Consider the following 21,831-nt stretch of genomic DNA (forward strand, 5'->3'; position numbering starts at 1 on the left):
CGGTATCTCACTGTGGCCCTAATTTGCATGTCTCAGTTATTAATTTAATATGTTTACTGACAATAGTGAAATGCCTACTCATGTCTTTTGTTCATTTTTCTACTGTTTTTTTTCTTATTGATTTATAGAAGTTCTTTACCTATTATGGCTATTCATCCTTTGTTGATTTTGTGACTTCCAAACATCTTTTCCCATTTTCTGGTAGTTTTTACTTTCTCTCCCTGTAATTGCTGACCACTGGTCCCAATTTTACCCTCTAGAGCAATTTTTTTTTTTAAAGTGAAGTTTGTGGCCACATGAAAATCCTTCAAATATTTAAAATCAAATGCGGAGGTCAAGGGATATCCTTATCATCGAAGGCATTTTAACTGGTTAGCCCAGGTTTCCTGACTCATGCCAGAAGGGTTTCCTCTACGTTACACTGCAATCAATCTTCTTCTCTCCTCAAAAATATTTCCTTCTCTCTGCTAAACATTCTTAATTCCCTCAGCAGCTCCTAATTCAAGGAATTCTAAGATCTTCACTATTCTGGTTGCTCTGTTTTGTCAATATTCACCTGAAAAAACTGTAGAACTGAAAAGAGTAATTTTCCATTAATTTCCTTTACCCAGACATTACATTTTCGTGAACGCTGCCAAGGTTCAGATTTCCTTTTTTAGCAACCATGCCATACTGTTGGTTCATAGTGAACTTGTGGTTCACTAAACCCTTTCCTCTTTTTCACGCTGACTGTTGCCAAGTCTACCCCACCTGATTTTTTTTGAATCCCACCACCCAGCAGCACGTTAAAAACAGTTACAACTAACTTGAATGATTGTTGTGCTATTTTTACATTATAAATCTTAAGTGAAAAGAAGTTACCCTAAATAAAGAGAGCAGATGCCCATTTATTTTATACAAATTCAAGTATAAACACTTGACAAAAAAAAAAAGAGAGAGAGAGAGAGCAAGAAATCTCTTATTCTCTTCCAACCTGAGGATTTACTGTCCCACAGAGGGGGGTCGGGGACTGGGGAGGGGACAGGGAAAAAGACCCAAATCAAAGAGAAACAAGAGGTACCTCCTGACTTCTGACCTTCTAGGGCTCTGGTCCTATAAATATCAGAGTAATTGAAAGGCTTTTCAAAACAAATGTTGACCGATTTGGACTTTGCTGGGGTTTTGCCCGACAGGCTGACTTTGGAACCTAACACCCTGTCCCCAGCCCTGGTCAGATGACACTTGGGGGAATCGAAACGGCCACGAGTGCTCTTCTGTTCGCAGCTCTGAGTGCGAGACCCAGTGCAGTGTGGCCCAGAGTGTGGACCTGGCCACGCTCGGCCTCGGGCTGTCGTGCCCATTTCCACACCTCTCAGCAAGCCGTTCACCTGCGATGGTGGGTGCAGAACAGCCTCGGCCAAGGGGAGCCGTGGTTCCCCCCGAGCCCCGCACCTCTGTGGGCTGGACACACGTGCACCACAGCCTCCGCCTGGCAAGACACACCAAGGCGTAGCCCGGGAGCTTGCTTTAAAATGGATAAAGCCAGAGTTTCTGGAGCACTGCCCTGGCCCCTAAAGGCAGCGGGACCCATGGGAATGCCTCCACCGCTAGTCCCCATTTGTCACGTGGGGTAAAGCAGCCAGTGGGTACAGGGCTGAGTCCACACAACCGCAGGCCTGTGCGTAAGTGGGTGGAAAGAAGGAGAAGCCAGGAGACACGCAGATGGTGGTTCGGCCAACGGCACAGCTGCTCCCCTGGGTGAGAACTTCCGCGTTGTTCCTGATGGTTTGCGTAGCGATCTGGTGTTTGTATGAACACAGGAGCCGCCAGGTCCATGTGGTTATTTAAACGGAATTTTTAATTGATTAAAATGAAAACTTTGGTCACGCTGGCCACATTTCAAGTGTTCACCAGCCACATGTGGCCAGTGGCTACCTTACTGGACAGAGCAGACAGACGTTCTTATCGCCTCAGACCGCTCTGTTGGATAGCTCTAAGCTCTTGAAATCCTGAGGTGTGTATGGGTATCTCCATTTTACAGATCAGAACACTGAGGCTCAGAGAGACTACGTGACCTGCCCAAGGCGGTCGTATCAGATCCAGAATAAGAACTCAGGTCTTCTGACTCCATGGTCAAGATGCTTTCCACTTCTTCCCTGTCATCCATCTGTCGCTGAAAGAAACGGGGAGCCAGAAAATAGAGGATGCCCTAGGTTCTGAAGAGCATTCACTCTCACCATCCGTGGGTCACGTCAGGATCTCAACAGGCGATGGGGTGGTTGAAGTGAGTTCAATTAATTCAACTACGTATTGAGGGAAACCTGGCTCATGTGTCTGGGGAAGCCGGTAAGAGCTCTTGGGTCCTAACTGCTCCTTTAGAATATTGAGGGTACCGAGTAGCAAACAGCACTTACTTCTTATACTCACTGTAAACAATACTGTGTAATTGGTGGCTTCACTCTGAATAAAAAGTAGGTATTCTCCAGCCTGGGTTTCTGTCATTTTCAAAATGACCATGGACACAACTCCTCTGAAACACAAGAAAGAGAACTGGTTAATCTGGAAAACGTGTGAAACAAAACCCCTTGAATTTCACACTGAGTCAGAAGGTGGCTGGGCGCCTCTGGTCCACCTCGGTGGAGAACGCAGCTCCTGTCCTGTGCCGGCGCTCAGCCTGGGCCTTGTTAGCTTCACCTTGACCTTTATCCAGTCCCTCCCTTGGGAGTGAGCACCTTCACCTCATGCTGCCCAAGCCCCTCGGAGGGAAAACTCCTACCAAAAACGTATAGACTTGGTGGGACGCCCTCCTTGGCAGTAGTGGACCATTCCTGCCAATGACAAACCATCCTCCACGGGCATAGCTGCCGGCCACCCGGCCACCAGCCTCCGTACCCCACGTGCAGAACCAGATGACGGTACAAGCAAGACTCAGTGACATCAAGAACAGTCCGTTTTGTGCCCCCCTCCCACCCCCTCTAGAGGAAAGAATTCAAGCAAAATCAGACACAAAGCATTTTCCTATGAGGTAGTAATTACACTGATATATCACAAAGGAGAGATGTCTCAATGTGAGTATTTCTAACTTTTCAGATACTTGGCAAAGGTAAATTTGGCTAGGGGCATTCTCTTCAAAGAAACAACTTTGATGTGTGTTTGATATCTGTCCTCCTTAGCGCTTAGAATACTCTCTAGCAGTCTGTTGAGTAGTGTTGGATTTAAATGGACACTTTCTGACCTTTAGATGTTACTGCTCAACACCTGGCACCAGCTGGGAGAGTCTGTGCAGAATCTCAGGCCCCGCCCACACCTACTGAATCGAAATCTGCGTTTGAACAAGACCCCAGGTGAACCAAGGGCACAGGATATTGGAACAGCCCTGATTTAGAGCTCCAAGCAGCATGGTTCCAGAGTACTGGTGCTTGCATTCATATAGGCAGTAAATTAGTAAGAAATATATGTATTTTCTGCTTATGCAGGTACCCTGGGGATGTGCTCTCTCTCTCTGAACCTTCACTCTCCTGGTATCACGTGAGAACTCTTGGGCATATCATACAAAACTCTAAGACGGTTATCAAAGCTTAGGTGTGCAATCTGTCTGGCTATGAGTCTAAGCCCAGATTTAATTTCAGTAACTCTTTACTATGGAGAAGTTGCTAAAAATGTTTTGGTACTAAGTTAACTAATCCACATAAGACCTATGATTTGGGCTGCCTGTCCTAGAACAAAAAGGCAACCTCTTAGCAGAGTAAAAGGAACCCTACTTTTTTACTTTGCGTTTTTTGGCCTCAATCTAACAAGAACTGTTGTGACATCAGATTTTAATAAGATTACCAGAACATTTCTTTAAGCCAAAATTCTTAATAGAAGATTGCCTTTGGTTTAACCCCAAGAGGAAAGTAAGCAAAACAGAGAAGTGAGTAACAGGGCCTCAAAAGGGGAAAGGAAAATGAATGTGCTCTAAGATTTAGAACCAAACTTCAGAATTATAGCTACTGTCCTGAAAATTACTTAAACATTGGTTTGACCTTAAAGACACAAATGTGAATACTTGGTACAAGTCAGTCACAGATGTTCTCCCGTGTCTCAGTCAGGTGGCATGGAACCCCCTTTGGGTCATTGAGGGGCCATTTCCTGCATTGCTCCTAGAAAGACAGTGGTTCTTCTATAGCTTCGGGTCACCTGAGCACCCCAAGAATTAGAGAATAAAGCACCTTAGAATTAGTAAGTGGGCATTTCAATGGCCTGTGCCCCTTGCTTCCTGCCCCACCTGGTCTCGGACAGCAGGGGGCAGCAGTCAGCCCAGGGTTAGATACAGGCTTGGTGGTCAATCTAAAAACCTTGGCCACGATATCTTTCTGGATGGTGAGACCAACGTTCCCCACATACAGATCAATTTCTTACTAAAATGCTTTGTGGATATCACATATCATTGCAATTCTGCTCATCATACTGTGAAACAAACTAGGTAAAGCCAAGGGTTCTTCCCCAAGGATTTCCCAGAAAGAAGCTTCTCACTGCTTCAACTAGAAAGCTCCTTGCTACTTTAACCAGAACGGAATGAAAACTTCCTAAGTTTTTACCTTTAAGACAAAATCCAGTTTAAAAAACAAGCCCATCTTTAAAATCCCAAATACTCTTCACTATTTGTTTTACATTTTGCCAGTCATCACTGCTTTCTTAGGCCCTAAATATACCTATACATCTGTATATAAGTTTTTAAATGAATAGACTTTATTTTTTAGAGCAATTTTAGGTTTATGGAAAAATTAAGGAGAAAAAAAAATTAAGCAGAAACTACAGAGAGATCCTGCATACACCCTCGCCCCACTCCCACCCCTCACACACAGCTTTTCTATTAGTAACATCTTGCATAGGTGTGGTGTATTCGTTACAACTGATGAACCAATACTGGTATTAACTAAAGTCCCCAGTTTACACTGGGGTTCACCTTTTGTGTTGTTTGTCCTATGGGTTTTGACCGCTGCAAAAGGTCATGTATCCATGCCTTAGCTATTTTTTAGTTTATTTTCTTTCACTGGAAATAAGAGTTACAGTGAACATGTACAGAGATTGGAAAAGAAACTCTAAATGAAGCAAGAAGGTCTCTGTATGGCAAGAAACTATTCCTCCAAAAATCCTGACGGTTGCACATTGCCCCGCCCCTGCTTACCTGTTTTGTAAATCAAAGTGTGGCTGGCAATTCAGGGAGCTGTGTTTAAAGACCCAGAGACAGGAAATGTTCCCCGGGGTGGTGACCAGCACTTGCAGTGTGATGGATGCGGTCACGTCCACCTCCACGGTGGCCGCTTCGTAGACTGCCTCTGTGCTCTCGGGCCTCAAGGCACAGTCCAGGTCTTCCCGGGATTCTGATGCCTATGTCATAGACAAAATGATGCGAATTCACTACAAGTGCATGTTCAATGCATCTTCTTCTTAGCTGGAACCTTTATCAAATAAACACATGTTGACATATGACACACAACAGCCAAGCACATCATAACCCACTGAGGACCATACGTCTGACCAAAATGCCTATAAATTACAAGTCTCTAAAGAAAAGACAGATAATTGTAGGCTGCATTTCGAAAATGTTTTATAGACTGTTATGGGTTGAACTGTGTTCCTCCCAAATTCTTTTTTTTTTTTTTTGGCTGTGCCATGTGGCACGTGGGATCTTAGTTCCCTGACCAGGAATCGAACCCGTGCCCCCTGCAATGGAAGCTCGGAGTCCTAACCACTGGACCACCAGGGAAGTCCCCCAAATTCATATGTTGAAGTCCTAACCCCCAGTACCCCAGAATGTGACCTTATTCAGAACCGGGCCTTTACAGAGGTGATCCCGTCAAAATGAGGCCATTAGGGTGGGTTCTAATCTTATGACTGATGTCCTTATAAGAAGAGGAAATTTGGAGAAGACAAGCACATGGGGAGAACGCCCTGTGAACATAAAGATGGCCATACAAGCCAAGGAGAGAGGCCTGGGACAGATCCTTCCCTCACAGCCTCAGAAGGAACCAAGCCTGACGACATCTAGATTTTAGACTTCTAGCTTCCAGAACTATGAAACAATAAATTTCTGTGGTTTAACTCACCCAGTCTGAGACTTTGTTATGGCAGCCCTCACAATCACAAACTAATATACAGATAATAATCATAAAATTAAAGCACATAGGTATAGGGAACTCCGTGGTGTCCAATGGTTAGGACTCCGTGTTTTCACTGCTGGGGGCCCAGGTTCGATCCCTGGTCAGGGAACTAAGAGTCCACAAGCCGCGTGGCTCGGCCAAAGAAAAACAGAAACAAAAAAAGAATACATAGGTGTATGTTTTTGTGATTACTGGTATGCAGATAAGCATCTACATAGTAATAGTAAATTAGTATCTGTGTTAGAGGGAACTTAAAAACTAAAATATTGGGTTGGCCAAAAAGTTTGTTCAGGTTTTTCCGTAAGATGTTACAGAAAACCCAAACACGCTTTGTGGCCAACCCAGTATGTTCTGGGCAGACATCCCCATAGGCTCATTGCCACCATCACACCCCTTGCCTGCTTTAAATAACTGAGATATATTGAGAGGACAGTGTGCTAGCAGCTTCTGCTGCTGGACCCCTCACCTCCTACCCCCCGACACATAGTGTAGCCCTCACACGTGTGTATGCACACACACACACACACACACACACACACACACACACACAAGCTTCTGCAGGTGAAGAGCAGGGTAGGGTAGCTCTTCTGCTACTGACCATAAGCCATATTTCTGACTTTATTTGTTCATTTCTTCAGTTAGTATCTGGTGAGTTATTTAGTCAATATCTGATATGAGCTAGACCACCTGCTGGGTGCAATGGGGCTAGGGGAAAAAAGACACTGACCTTGTCCTTGAGTTTTGACTCTAATAGGAAGAAATAACTAAAAGTGAAATATGATGTGCCCCATAAACAGATACCGACTACTCTGAAAGGTGCATTTAAGTGCTCTGGACCTTCTGAGGAGAGAGAGGTGACTTCCAGGCTGGGATAGAGGGGGTGGGAATGCTTCACTGGAGTACAGCAATTGAGCTGGATCTTAAAAGAGGGACATAAAGTAAAATCAAACAGGGACTTCCCTGGTGGCGCAGTGGTTAAGAATCCACCTGCCAATGCAGGGGACACGGGTTCAAGCCCTGGTCCGGGAAGATCCCACATGCCGCGGAGCAACTAAGCCCATGCGCCACAATTACTGAGCCTGCGCTCTAGAGCCCTCGAGCCACAACTACTGAGCCCACGTGCTGCAAGTACTGAAGCCCATGCACTCTAGGGCCCGTGCTCCACAACAAGAGAAGCCACCACAAAGAGAAGCCTGTGCACCGTAATGAAGAGTAGCCCCTGCTCGCTGCAACTAGAGAAAGCCCGAGCGCAGCAATGAAGACCTAATACAGCCACAAATAAATAGTTTTTTAAAAATTGAGTTATTAGGGCTTCCCTGGTGGCGCAGTGGTTGAGACTCCGCCTGCCGATGCTAGGGGACACGGGTTCGTGCCCCGGGCCGGGAGGATCCCACATGCCGCAGAGCGGTTGGGCCCGTGGCCATAGCCGCTGAGCCTGTGCATCCGGAGCCTGTGCTCCACAACGGGAGAGGCCACAACAGTGAGAGGTCCGCGTACAGCAAAAAAAAAAAAAAAAAATTGAGTTATTAAAAAAAAAGTAAAAACAAACAAAACCCTGACATGCTAGGAGAAAATATTTGCAATGCATATTACAGATAAAGGAAATAAAGGGCTAATATCCCTAATATGTAAATAATTTTTTAGGGAATTCCCTGGCAGTCCAGTGCTAGGACTCCACATTCTCACTGCCCAGGACCCAGGTTCAATCCCTATTCAGGGAATTAAGATCCTGCAATCCTCACAACGCGGGCCAAAAAAAGGAAAAAATAAAATTTTTTTTAACATTGAGGGACACAGGAGCCAAAAGACAGAAAGTGGGAAAAATGGGAGAAAATGTAGAAAAATGGGAGAAAGAGGGACTTCCCTGATGGTCCAGTGGATAAGACTCCACGCTCCCAATGCAGGGGGCCGGGGTTTGATCCCTGGTCGGAAAACTAGACTCCACATGCCACAACTAAGAAGTCCGCATGCCGCAACTAAAGATCCTGCATGCTGCAATGAAGATCCCCCATGCTGCAACTAAGACCTGGTGCCGAAATAAATAAATAAACAATAAGGGGGAAAAAGAAAAAAGAAAAAATGGGAAAAAGAAATGAATAGACAATTCACAAAAAAGCTGTAAAGAATGGCCCTTGAACATATGAGAAAACGTTCAAGCTCACTCATGATCAGAAAAACTCAAAACAACACTGAGATATCCCTTATCTATCAGGCTGGCACAAATTTTAAAGTATTGGCACAAATTTTAAAGTATGACAACACATTTTGTCAGGGAGGCTGTGAGGAAACAGCTACTCTCACACATTGCTGGGGGAATGCAAACAGGTGCAACCCTTCTGCAGGGGAACTGGAATTCGGCAACACCTAACTGAACTACTGTGCACTTCACCCTCTGGGCTATATCTCCAGCAATTAATTGCACCATCATTTACAGTTGTAAAATACTAGAAACCGCCAAAATGCTCATACATAGGAGATTGACTGAATAAAGTACGGCCCATCCACACAATGGAGGACATAAAGAAGGATGAGGACAAACTCCATGAACTGATATGCAGTGATTTCCTGGATAGACTGTTAAGTGAAGAAAGCTAAGGGCAAAAAGTATCTACTTTCAAGTATGCTACCCCTCGTGTAAGAAGGAAGGAGATTAAGAAAATACACATGTATCTGCTCATTTGTGCACAAGAAACACAGGAATCATACAAAAATTCTAAAGGAACTGGTGAAGTTCAGGAGGTAGGTGCAAAAAGGATGGAAAGTTGGTAGTAGGCATGAAGAAGGTATGATACTTCTCTGAGTATATCTTTTTTTTTTAAATTTATTTAATTATTTACTTTTGGCTGCGTGTGGGTTTTCTCTAGTTGCGGTGAGTGGGGGCTACTCTTTTTTGTGGTGCACGGGCTTCTCATTGCGGTGGCTTCTCTTGTTGCAGAGCACAGGATCTCGGCGAGCGGGCTTCAGTAGTTGTAGTTGGCGGGCTCTAGAGCACAGGCTCAGCAGTTGTGGCACACGGGCTTAGTTGCTTCCAGGCATGTGGGATCTTCCCGGACCAGGGCTCGAACCCGTGTCCCCTGCATTGGCAGGCGGATTCTTAACCACTGTGCCACCAGGGAAGCCCTGAGTATATCTTTTAGTACATAGCTTTAGCTTTCAGGACCATAGTCATGTTGCACATACTCAAAAAAGTAAATCATTAAAGCCAACCAGGATATAGGGGGAACTCAAAATGGAATACAAACCAAGTGAAGTTAATTGTATCACAAATAACTAACATAACCAGAGTGAAGGTGGTGGGAAAGAAAAGAACGAACATAAATAACTTCGGAAAATAATGCTTTGGACACTATAAGGTCAAAGACAAAAAGAACTGCACACAAACACTGTATTCTGGTGTTGTATAACAAATACTGTTGTCTGATGTTGTTTAAGAATTACTAGGTCTTAATACAACCCTGAATATTGCATAAGAATATAATTTATACGACATAAAACACAATGCAGCACTTAATACTAGGAACTGAGATCAATCATCATTAATTTTTTTTAAAAAAAGCTTGTGTTTTATAAGAAAACACTTAAATGTGTGCAGCTATTTTCTCACATTGAAAAAACACTTACAGGGACTTCCCTGGTAGTCCAGTGGTTAAGAATCCGCCTTCCAATGCAGGGGACGCGGGTTCGATCCCTGGTCGGGGAACTAAGATCCCACATGCCACAGGGCAACTAAGCCTGTGCGCTCTGGAGCCCCCATGCCACAACTAGAGAGAAGCCCATGCATCACAACGAAGAGCCCGTGGGCCACACCGAAAGATACTGCGTGTCGCAACTAAGACCCGATGCAGCCAAATAAATAAATAAATACTAAATAAAAGACACTAAGACTTTAGATTGTCATAGCAAATAATATAAATTTTTTCTTGTCTGCACAAAAATACTATGTATGCCAAATGCCTTAATTATTAATAAGTCAATGTGTTATGACACCAATATGTGTTAAAAAGTTAAACCAACCATGTTTCTGGCATAAAAAAGAATCATGTATTAAATCAGGAGTTTTAGGGTAATTCTCTGGCGGTCCAGGGAACTGAACTCTGCCCTTTCACTGCCAAGGGCTTGGGTTTGATCCCTGGTCCAGGAACTAAGATCCTGCAAGCCAAGTGGCACGGCCAAAAAAAAAAAAAATCAGGAGTTTTACATGCATGTAGAAGGTTGTTATTGACGCCTATTTCACACTGCTTAAAATTTGAGAATATTTTTAATATCTCTGATTTTGGGAGGGAAGTGGGGGGTCCAGGGCATCATGGCATGTGTCTATGTATTATACTTACGTTAAAGAAAACAGAGTGACTATATATCTGTATGAATCCTTAACTGGATAAAAGCCATAGAAGTGGCTAATTTATGTTCACTTTTTATTGTATATAGACTTTTAATATTTTCATTTCTCGGTTATTTAAGCTTCCTTCATTTGAGTAAATAGCTAGGCTGCGATAGATGAATAGCATGAAGAAGAGTAACGACAAACAAGGTTGGAACTTGGAGTCAGAGCCAGATTATGGAGCGACGTGCGTGTCACTTGAAGCCGTGAGAAGACCAAGCCGGGCTGTAAAGGATGTAGCCCTGCTTCAGGAAGACCCATGTGGCAGCCCTACCTGAGCTGAACTGTAGAAGGAAGAAGCCACTTATGATATTGTTGTGACTATGAGGGCTGGAATTAGGGAAGTGGCAGGGGGACTAGGGAATATGAGGTGGTTACAGGAGAACTAGGAAAGAAAGGAAATTGACAAGACTTGGTAATTGACTGAATGTGAGGGCAAGGGAGAGGAAGCAGTCCAAAACGAGGCTGAGCTTTCAAGCCTAGGAACTAGACAGGGCCATAAACAGAAATCCATTAAAACAAGAAGATGCTTGGGGAAATAGAAATGAAATAAATTATACAGGTGTGTCTCAATGAGCAAATGGAAAAATCTACTTACCGAAATCCAGGAGACAGTTGGAAATTAGGGATTCAGGCTTGAGAGAGAAACCTGGCTTCTTTTTAAGGAGAAAGGGCAATTCCTGTTTCTTACTCATTCTAGTATCACTGTCCTTCCTGAATCTAAACCCGAAGAGAACAAGGCTCTTGATGGAATGGAGTGCCAGGTAGCAATGAGTAGAGACGCTCATCTGTACCAGATATGAGTACATAGTATACTTAAATACGCAAAAAAGAAAAGCCCATAAGCCATGGCAGGTGTCAATAGCTTACAAAGTATGGTCTCCAGAGAAAATAGCTAAAGTTGTCATTTTAATATTACTTTACCAAGGGATTCGATGATGATGTCCCCACTGATGAATCATTGTTTCTATGGTTGATTAAAACGCACTTGATCACAGGCAGATCTTGATTTCTGATAGTCTCAAATATCATTGCGGAAAAAACAACTGTAAAACAAAATAAAGACGATGATGTTGATCCATGCACACCTTAAAAAGAAAATACGTGTTTGTCTTACAACAAAACAAAATGTAATCAAGGGAGGGACTTCCCTGGTGGCGCAGTTGTTAAGAATCCGCCTGCCAAGGCAGGGGACACGGGTTCGAGCCCTGATCTGGGAAGATTCCACACGCCGCGGAGCAGCAGCTAAGCTCGTGCGCCACAACTACTGAGCCTGCGCTCTAGAGCCCGTGAGCCCCAACTATTGAGTCCACGTGCCACAACTACTGAAGCCCACGCACCTAGAGCCCGTGCTCCGCACCAAGAGAAGCCACCACAATGAGAAGCCCGCGCACCGCAACAAAGAGTAGCCCCCGCTCGCCACAACTAGAGAAAGCCCGCGGGCAGCAGCAATGAAGACCCAACGCGGCCAAAAATAAAAATAAATATTTTTTTAAAAAAAATGTAATCAAGGGAAAGTGGCCAGCAGGAAAGTGTGTAGGAAATATAATTTCATAAAAGGTAAGTCTTACTATCAATCAGGAGTGGAGGTCCTTAGAGCAGTGTTTTCCAGGGGAACTTTCTGCATGATGGAAATATTCCTTAGTGCTGTTCAATAGGGTCGTCCTTAGCTGCATTTAGCATTAAGCATTTGAAGTGAGGCTAGTGCAGCTGAGGAACTGATTATTTGTATACCAGCCATTTTTTTCTTCTTTATGGTTTCCTGGTGCATATAAACATTATGTTTACACTATATTGTAGTCTGGTAAGTGTGTAATAGCATTATACCTAAGAAAACAATGTACGTACCTTAATCAAAAAATACACTCTTAAAAAAAAACACTCTTGCTAAAAAATGCTAACCATCATCTGAGCCTTCAGTGAATTGTAGTAGTCACATCAAAGATCACTGATCACAGACCACCGTATCAAATATAATAATTATTGAATAATTGAAATATTGTGAGAATTACCAATATGTGACACAGAGACACAAAGTAAGCAAATGCTTTTGGAAAAATGGCGCTGACAGACTCACTTGAGGCAGGGTTTTCACAACACTTCAGTTTATAAAAAATGCAATATCTGTGAAGCACAATATAGCGAAATGCAGTAAAACAAGGTGTGCCTATTATCAGCAATTCATTCCCTTTAATTGCTGGGGAGTAGTCTATTATATAGATACAACACAACATTTCAATTCATCCACCTGTTGATAGAATTTGGATTGTTTATACTTTGGGTATCTTACAAATAAAGTTGCTATGAACATTGGTATAAAAGTCGTGGTTTGGATGTATGAGTTCAGATTCCTTGAATAAATACCAAGGAGTAGCATACCTCACTCCTGTGGGAGGTGTCTGTGTCACTTTTTAAGTAAGTACCAACTGTTCTCCAAAGAGGGTGTATCACTTTATATTCCTATTGGAGTGTATGAGAATTAGCTGTACCATGTCCTCACCAACGCTTGGTAGGATGAGAATTTTTAATTTTAGCCATTCCAAGAGGCATATTATATCTCATCATGGTTTTAATTTGCATTTGCATCCTTTCAGATGCTTGTATGACATCCTATATATTCTTTGGTAGTATGTCTGTTGCATCTTTTGTCTTTTAAAATTGGGTTGTTTATCTTATTATTGAGTTTTGAGAGGCGCCCCCCCCAGTTTTATTGAGATATTGTTGATATATAACACTGTATTAGTTTCAGGTGTACAAGAGCACAATTAGATATATGTATTTATTGTAATACGAGTACCACGATAAGTTCAGTTAACATCCATCAGCTCACACAGTTACTAAAGTTTTTTTCCTGTGATGAAAACTTTGAAGATCTACTCTCGAGATGTGGATGGAACTAGAGTCTGTCATACAGAGTGAAGTAAGCCAGAAAGAGAAAAACAAATATCATATATTAATGCATATATGTGGAATCTAGAAAAACGGTACAGATGAACCTATTTGCGGGGCAGGAATAGAGACGTAGATGTAGAGAATGGACATGTGGACACAGTGGGCAAGGGGAGGGTGGGATGAATTGGGAGATTAGGAGTGACATAAATACACTACCATTTGTAAAATAGCTAGCTAGCAGGAACATGCTATAAAGCACAGGAAGATTAGGTCGGTGCTCAGTGACGACCTAGATGGGTGGGATGGGGGGGAGGGTAGGAGGGAGGTCCAAGAGGGAGGGGATATATGTATACATAGAGCTGATTCACTTCATTGTACAGCAGAAACTAACACAACATTGTAAAGCAGTTATACTCCAATAAAAAAATAAATAAACAAATAAATAATTAAATAAAGGTCTCTCTTAGCAACTTTCAAATATATAATAGAGTCCAGGTAGCCCCCACTTTCTGAAAGTTCACTTTACGCCACTTCACTTTTACAAAAGACCTGCATTAGCACCTGTTTTCACTAACTGAAAGAAATCTGAAGAGGATTTTTGCTTTTATGAAAAAAGGTGAAAAGCAAAAATAGCATCAGAGTTTGTTCGGTAGCGAGCTCTCATAGGGGTGGCTTGAACCCCAAGCAAGGAGAGTGGAACTGCCAAGCTCTTTCCCCAGAAACTACGCTCAGCATCTCACCATCAAGCCATCATAGCTTTGTACTGTGTCTGTGAGCATCTGTGCTTTATCTCCATTTATTCTGTGTATCTGTTTGCAAGATGTGTCCCTAAGTTAATAGCTTCTTCACTTTACACAATCTGAGCTTACAAAAGGTTTCACAGGAATGCTCTATTTTCAGATAGTGGGGAAACCTGTATTGGTAACTATAGTCACCATCTTGGACATTACATCCCCAGAACTTATTTATGTTATAACTGGAAGTCTGTACCTCCTGACCACCTTCACTCATTTCTCCCACTCCCTACCCCCACCTCTGGCAAACACCAGTCTCTTCTCTGTTTCTGAGTTTGGTTTTTTTTTTTTTTCAGATTCCACATATAAGTGAGACTATACAGAATTTGCCTGACTTATTTCACTCAACATAATGCCCTGAAAGGGTATTCATGTTGTCACAAACGGCAGGATTTATTTCTTTTTTATGGTTGAATAATATTGTATATATACAGTTGACCCTTGGACAACGTGGGTTTGAACTACACAGGTCCACTTACACATGGATTTTGTTCAATAAATATTTGGAAAAATTTTGGGAGATTTGTGACAATTTGAAAAACCTCGCAGACGAACTGCATAGCCTAAAAATACTGAAAAATAAGAAAAAGTTAGGTATGTCATGAATGCATAAAATATATGGGGGCTCATTGGGAATCAGGCACACCAACTTGGGTTCAGTAACAGATCTATGATCAGGACTGCCCGTACCTGTAAAGCTGCTAACTAGCCTTGAAGGGAAAAGATAAACACAAGCTGTCTTTTGGTTGTACAAGGAGGTCTGGACAATGAGTAACTTTTTCTGGATTGGTTTCATCGATGCTTTGTCCCTGAAGACAAAAAGTACCTTGCCCGTAAGGGACAGCCTTGGGTTCTTTTGATACTGGGCAACGCCCCTAGCCACCCAGAGCCCCATGAGTTCAACACTGAAGGCGCTGAAGTAGTCTACTTGCCCCCAAATATCTAATTCAGCCTCTAGATTGGGGGGGTCATAAGGACCCTTAAGGCTCATTACACACAGTACTCTATGGAAAGGATCGTCAACGCTATGGAAGAGAACACCAACAGAGAGAACATCATGAAAGTCTGGAAGGATTGCACCACTGAAAATGCCATCGTTGTTAGAGAAAAAGCCGTGAAAGCCATCAAGCCTGAAACAATAAATTCCTGCTAGAGAAAACTGTGTCTAGATGTTGTGTGTCTGACTTTACAACAGAGCCAATCGAGGAAATCATGAAAGAGATGTGGACATGGCAAAAGAGGTGGGAGGTGAAGGGTTTTAAGATATGGATCTTGGAGAAATTCAAGAGCTAATAGGCACCATGCCCGAGGAATTCCCAGAAGAGGATCTGATGGAGACGAGCGCTTCCAACCAGAGCCGCACGATGAGGTAGAAGACACAGAAGAAGCAGTGACAGAAACCAAATTGACACGGAACAATCTGGCAGGAGAGTTCCAATTATTCAACACTGCTTTTGACTTCTTTTATGACATGGATCCTTCTATGATACAAGCACTGAAACTAAAGCAAATGGTGGAAGAAGGGTTGGCACCATATAGAAACATTTTTAGAGACAAGAAGCAAAAATGTCAGAGATAAATTACAATGTATTTCTGTAAAATTACACCAAGGGTGCCTACCTCTCCTGCCTCTACCTCTCCCGGCTCTGCTACTCCTGAGACAGCAAGACCAACCTCTCCTCCTTTCTCTCCTCCTCAGCCTACTCAACGTGAAGACGACAAGGATGAAGACCTTTATGATGATCTGCTTCTACTTAACAAAGAGTAAATCATCATCGTGTCCTACAGTTAATAAACTTATCTCCTGTGTATGTGTGTATCTTCGTGTGAAAATCTAACTGTATGAGATGTTTTTGTGTCACCATCATCATCATCACCTACGTATTCATCATGTAGACCAGTGGTCCCCAACCTTTTTGGCACCAGGGACCAGTTTCGTGGAAGACAATTTCGTGGAAGACATGGACCACGGGCAGGGAGGGGGAGGGATGGTTTAGGGATGATTTGAGCACATTACATTTATTGTACATTACATTGCAATATATAATGAAATAATTATACAACTCATCATAATGCAGAATGAGTGGGAGCCCTGAGCTTGTTTTCACTTGCCATTCACTGATAGGGTTTTGATATGAGTCTGCAAGCAATTGTTTATTATGGTCTCTGTGCAGTCAAACCTCTCTGCTAACGAGAATCTGTATCTGCAGCAGCTCCCCAGCGCTAGCATCACCGCCTCAGCTCCACCTCAGATCATCAGGCATTAGATTCTCAGAAGGAGCGAGCAACCTAGATTCCTCGCAGGCACAGTTCACAGTAGGGTTTGGGTTGCTGCTCCTACGATAATCTAATGCTGCTGCCTATTTGACAGGAGGCGGAGCTCAGGCAGTAATGCGAGCTATGGGGAGCGGCTGTAAATACAGATGAAGCTTCGCTCCCTTGCCCGCCACTCACTTCCTCTGTGCAGCCCAGGGTTGAGGACCCCTGGTGTAGACCATTGTGTGCAAGACTTGTATTGAAGTGGATAGCCTATCCTTATGTAGGCATAAGGTGAGTGATATTTAATATAAAATTAATAATGTTGGGCTTCCCTGGTGGCTCAGTGGTTGAGAGTCCGCCTGCCGATGCAGGGGATGTGGGTTCGTGCCCCGGTCTGGGAAGATCCCACATGCCGTAGAGTGGCTGGGCCCATGAGCCATAAAATTAATAATGTTTAGTTTTCTTACTGTTTTATAATTTTGCTTTCAAAGAATTACATTACCATACTGTATGCCTCTCTACTGTAATTGGAGAAATTGCATATCAGTCTGTCACCACAGGTAAGTGGTTTTGTAAAAAAATAACAATTTTTGCGATATTGTATTACGAACATGACTGTAATGCTGTATGCCATACCATTTTTATACCGATTCATTCATTAATATACAGGCTAGGGAGTTCCCTGGTGGAGCAGTAGTTAAGATGCCATGCTCCCAATGCATGGTGTCTGGGTTCGATACCTGGTCAGGGAACTAGATCCCACATGCATGCCACAACTAAGAGTTTGCATGCCACAACTAAGGAGCCGGTGAGACGCAACTAAGGAGCCCGCCTGCTGCAACTAAGACCCAGTGCAGCCAAATAAATATTTTTTAAAATTATAAAAGTATATATATAAATAGACTAGGCTAACATGAAGAGCAATCATATCACTTAACACTAAGCTATCATAACGCAGTCATATTGTTGCTTCTTCATTATCAGTGCAGGAATCGTTATAAGTAAATACGAATTTCTTTTTCATTATTATTATTATTTTGGCTCACCACACGGTTTGCAGGATCTTAGTTCCCTGACCAGGGATTGAACTCAGGCCCACGGCAGTGACAGCACCAAGTCCTAACCACTGGACTGCCAGGGACTTTCCCATTTTTCATTTTTGATGTGTAGTGTTAGTAATACATATAACACCTACAGTGTTTTGTAACATGTAAGACAATATTGATGTAGGTGCTGACAGATGATTCATCATGTAAACAGGCAATGGAAACTTACAGCACTGTTAAATACAGTATAGTACCGTAAATGTATTTTATTTTACTTATAATTTTCTTAATAGCATTTTCTTTATGCTAAGTTTACTTTAAGAATACCATGTGTAATACATATAACATACAAAAGATGTCTTAATGAACTGTTTATGTTATCAGTAAGGCTTCTGGTTAACAGTAGGCTATTAGCAGTTAAGTTTTGGGGGAGACAAAAGTTATACTCGGATTTTCAACCGCACAGGGAGTCGGTGCCCCTAACCTCCACGTTGTTCAAAGGTCAACTCTATACACCATATTTTCTTTATTCAGTCATCCATCAATGGACACTTAAGTTGTTTCCATGTCTTGGTTACTGTAAATAATGCTGCAATAAACATGGGGCTGAAGACATCTCTTTGAGATACTGATTTTGTTTCCTTCAGATATACACCCAGAAGTAGAATTCCTGGATTATATGGTACTGTTATTTTTAATTTTTTGAGGAACCTCTATACTGATTTCCATAGTAGCCATACCGTTTTATATTCCCTTCAACAGTGCACAAGGATTCCCTTTTGTCCACATCCTCACCAACACTCATTATCTTTTGTCTTTTTAATGACAGTCATTCTAACAGGTGTGAGGTAATACCTCATTGTGGTTGGTTTTTTTTTTTTTTTGGCATGCAGGATCCTAGTTCCCCAACCAGGGATTGAACCTGCGCCCTTGGCAGTGAAAGTGTGGCGTCCTAACCACTGGATGGCCAGCAAATTCCCTCATTATGGGTTTGATTTACATTTCACCAATGATTAGTGATGTTGAGCGCCTTTCATCTACCTGTTGGTCATTTGAGGGTCTTCTAAAAAAAACGTCTGTCCACTTCCTCTGCCCATTTTTTAACCAGACTAGCTGGGTCTTTTTTTGCTATTGAGTTGTATATGTTGGATACATGATTTGTGAATATTTCCTCCTATTCCATAGGTCACCTTTTCATTTTGTTGATAGCTTCCTTGGCTGTGCAAAAGCTTTCAGTGTGATGTGGTCCTATTTAGTGTCTTTTATGTGTCATACAAATTTTAGGGGTTTTTTTTTCTATTTCTGTGAAAAGTGCCATTTGAATTTTGATAGAGATTGCCTTGAATCTATATATTGCTTTAAATGATATGGACATTTTAACAATATTAATTCTGCCAATCCATGAAGACATAAATTCTTTCCATTTATTTGTATCTTAGTCATTTTCTTTCATCAATGTCTTATACTTTTCAGTGTAGAGATTTTTCTCCTCCTCGGTTATTTATTCCTAGGTATTTTATTCTTTATGATGCAATTGTAAGTAGGATTGTTTTCTTTTTCTGACAGTTTGTTGTTAGAACCACATAGATTCTAACAACCACAGAATAGAACCACAACTGATTTTTTTATATTGATTTTGTATCCTACAACCTTACTGAATTTGTTGATTAGTTCTAACAGGTTTTTGGTGGAGTCTTTACAGTTTTCTATCTATAATATCATGTTATATGCAAATAGAGTCAGGTTTACTCCTTTCTTTCTGATTTGGATGTCTTTTATTTATTTTTCTTGCCTCATTGCTCTGGCTAGGACTTCCAGTACTATGTTGAATAAAGGTAGCAAAAGTGGGCATCCTTGTCTTGTTCCTGATCTTAGAGGAGAAGCATTCAGCTTTCACCATTGAGTATGATGTTAGCTGTGAACTTTTAATATATGGCCTTATTATGTTGAGGTACATTCCCTCTATACCCGCTTTGTTGAGAGTTTTTGTCATAAGTGGATGTTGAATTTTATCAAATGCTTTTTCTGCATCTCTTGAGAGGATCATATAATTTTTATCCTTCATTTTGTTAATGTGGTGTATCATATTGACTGATTTGCAGATGGTGAGCCATCCTTGCATTTGTGGAATAAAACCCACTTGATGATGGTATATGATCCTTTTCATGTATTGTTGAATTTAGATTGCTAACATTTCCTTGAGGATTTTTGCATCTATGTTCAGGGATATTGGCCTGTAATTTTCTTTTCTTGTCGTGTCCTTTTCTGGTTTTGGTGTTAGGGTAATGCTGACCTCATAAGATGAGTTTGGAAGTGTTCCCAGCTCTTCTATTTTTTAGAAGAGTTTGAGAGGATTGAAACAATTCTCCTTTAAATGTTTGTTAGAATTCATCAGTGAAGTCATCTGCTCCTGGATTTTCTCTGGGAGCTTTATTTTTTTTTTTACTGATTCAATCTCCTTACTAGTAATTCTGTTCAAATTTTCTGTTTCTTCATGATTTGGTCTTGGTAGGTTGTATGTTTTTAGAAGTTTATTCATTTATTCTAGGCTGTCCATTTGGTTGGTATATAATTGTTCATAGTAGAGACATACCTTGTTTTATTGCACTTTGCTTTATTGTGCTTCACAGATGTTGCATTTTTAATAAGGGTGTGGCAACCCTGCCTTGAGCAAGTCTATCAGAGCCATTTTTTCCAACGGCGTCTGCTCACTTCATGTCTTTGTGTCACATTTTGGTAATTCTCACAATATTTCAAACTTTTTTGTTATTATTAATTTGTTATGATGATCTGTGATCACTGATTTTTTTTTTTTTTTGTGGTACGCGGGCCTCTCACTGCTGTGGCGTCTTCTGCCGCGGAGCACAGGCTCCAGACCCGCAGGCTCAGCGGCCATGGCTCACGGGCCCAGCCGCTCCGCGGTATGTGGGATCCTCCCGGACCGGGGCACGAACCCGTGTCCCCTGCTTCCGGCAGGCGGACTCTCAACCACTGCGCCACCAGGGAAGCCCTGTTTAGTACTTTCTTAAACTCTCTCTCTCTCCATGCAAATTCTTACTTTATTCATGCATTGTTTTCCTGACCTCAGTGAGCATCTTTATGACCATTATTTTGAACTCTTTACAGGTAAATCACTTATCTCCATTTCACTGGGGTTTGTTTCTGGAGTTTTATCTTGTTCTTCTGTTTGGAACACACTCCTTTCTTTCTTCATTTCCCTTAATTCTCCATGTTGGTTTCTGTGAATTAGATAAAACAGCCATATCCTCCCAGTATTCACAGAGTGGTCTCTTGTAGAAGATAAATCTTATCTTTCAGCCCAGGCTTAGCTCTTGGTTGTCTCTCAAATTGCCTTCTTTGTGCTTATTGTCTCCCAGTAGTGAGGGGGTACCATGACTTGTCAGTGTACCAAAGGGGAGGATCTCAGTCAGCACCTAGATGCACAGCGATGGGAAGCTGGATGTTCAGGCAGTGGCAAGCAGACCTCTTTCAGGGAGAGAATGGGAGCTAGTGTTTCTGTCTGCTGTCTCTGCACTGAGCCATAAGGGATAGCCAGTTAATAACTGTTTCTTTGTTTGCTACGGTCCAGTGGGGCCCACAAATGCAAGACCTGCTGGCCACCAGATCAAGGGGGTGTATCCTCTGCATGGCAGTCACAAAGGCCAGGGTTCTGATATGTGCAAAAGCTCCTTTCAGAGAGATATCAGAGGGGGGACGTGTAGATGGTGCTTCCAGCCTCCCCAGTCTCAGGCAGAATTGCAGTCAGTTCCTAGATGTATGTTAAATTAGGAGTCTGACCCTCAGGTTGAAAGTAGGCCTCTTTAAAAACAAACAACCCAATCAAAAAATGGGAGAAGACTTAAATAGACATTTCTCCAAAGAAGACATACAGATGGCCAACAGGCACATGAAAATATGCTCAACGTCGCTAATTATCAGAGAAATGCAAATCAAAACCACAATGAGGTATTACCTCACACTAGTCAGAATGGCCATCATCAAAGAGTCTACAAATAATAAATGCTGGAGAGGGTGAGGAGAAAAGGGAACCCTCTTGCACTGTTGGTGGGAATGTAAATTGATACAGCCACTATGGAGAACAGTATGGAGGTTCCTTAAAAAACTAAAAACAGAGGGAATTCCCTGGTGGTCCAGTGGTTAGGACTCCATGTTTCCACTGCCGGGGGCCTGGGTTCTATCCCTGGTCAAGGAGCTAAGATCCCGCAAACTGAGTGGAGTAGCTAAAAAAAAAAACAACTTAAAAATACAGCTACCATACGATCCAGCTATCCCACTCCTGGGCACATATCCAGACAAAACTATAATTCAAAAAG

At 42.3% G+C, this 21,831-nt stretch overlaps 1 protein-coding gene across 1 annotated transcript in view; it reads right to left on the reverse strand.

Moving 5' to 3' along the window:
* Positions 1-15,183, reverse strand: part of FLT3 (fms related receptor tyrosine kinase 3) — a 55,027-nt gene extending 39,844 nt beyond the window's left edge. The window contains exons 1-5 of the mRNA XM_060129527.1: positions 14,883-15,183; positions 14,735-14,764; positions 11,431-11,552; positions 5,150-5,352; positions 2,394-2,509 (exon numbers count right to left, since the gene is read on the reverse strand). Of these exons, the coding sequence (XP_059985510.1) occupies positions 2,394-2,509; positions 5,150-5,352; positions 11,431-11,552; positions 14,735-14,764; positions 14,883-15,183 (772 nt within the window). The remainder of the gene's footprint in view (positions 1-2,393; positions 2,510-5,149; positions 5,353-11,430; positions 11,553-14,734; positions 14,765-14,882) is intronic.
* Positions 15,184-21,831: the final 6,648 nt, after the last annotated feature.

The sequence above is a fragment of the Lagenorhynchus albirostris genome, chromosome 18 (assembly GCF_949774975.1).
Source record: "Lagenorhynchus albirostris chromosome 18, mLagAlb1.1, whole genome shotgun sequence".
In the NCBI taxonomy this organism is placed as follows: domain Eukaryota; kingdom Metazoa; phylum Chordata; class Mammalia; order Artiodactyla; family Delphinidae; genus Lagenorhynchus; species Lagenorhynchus albirostris.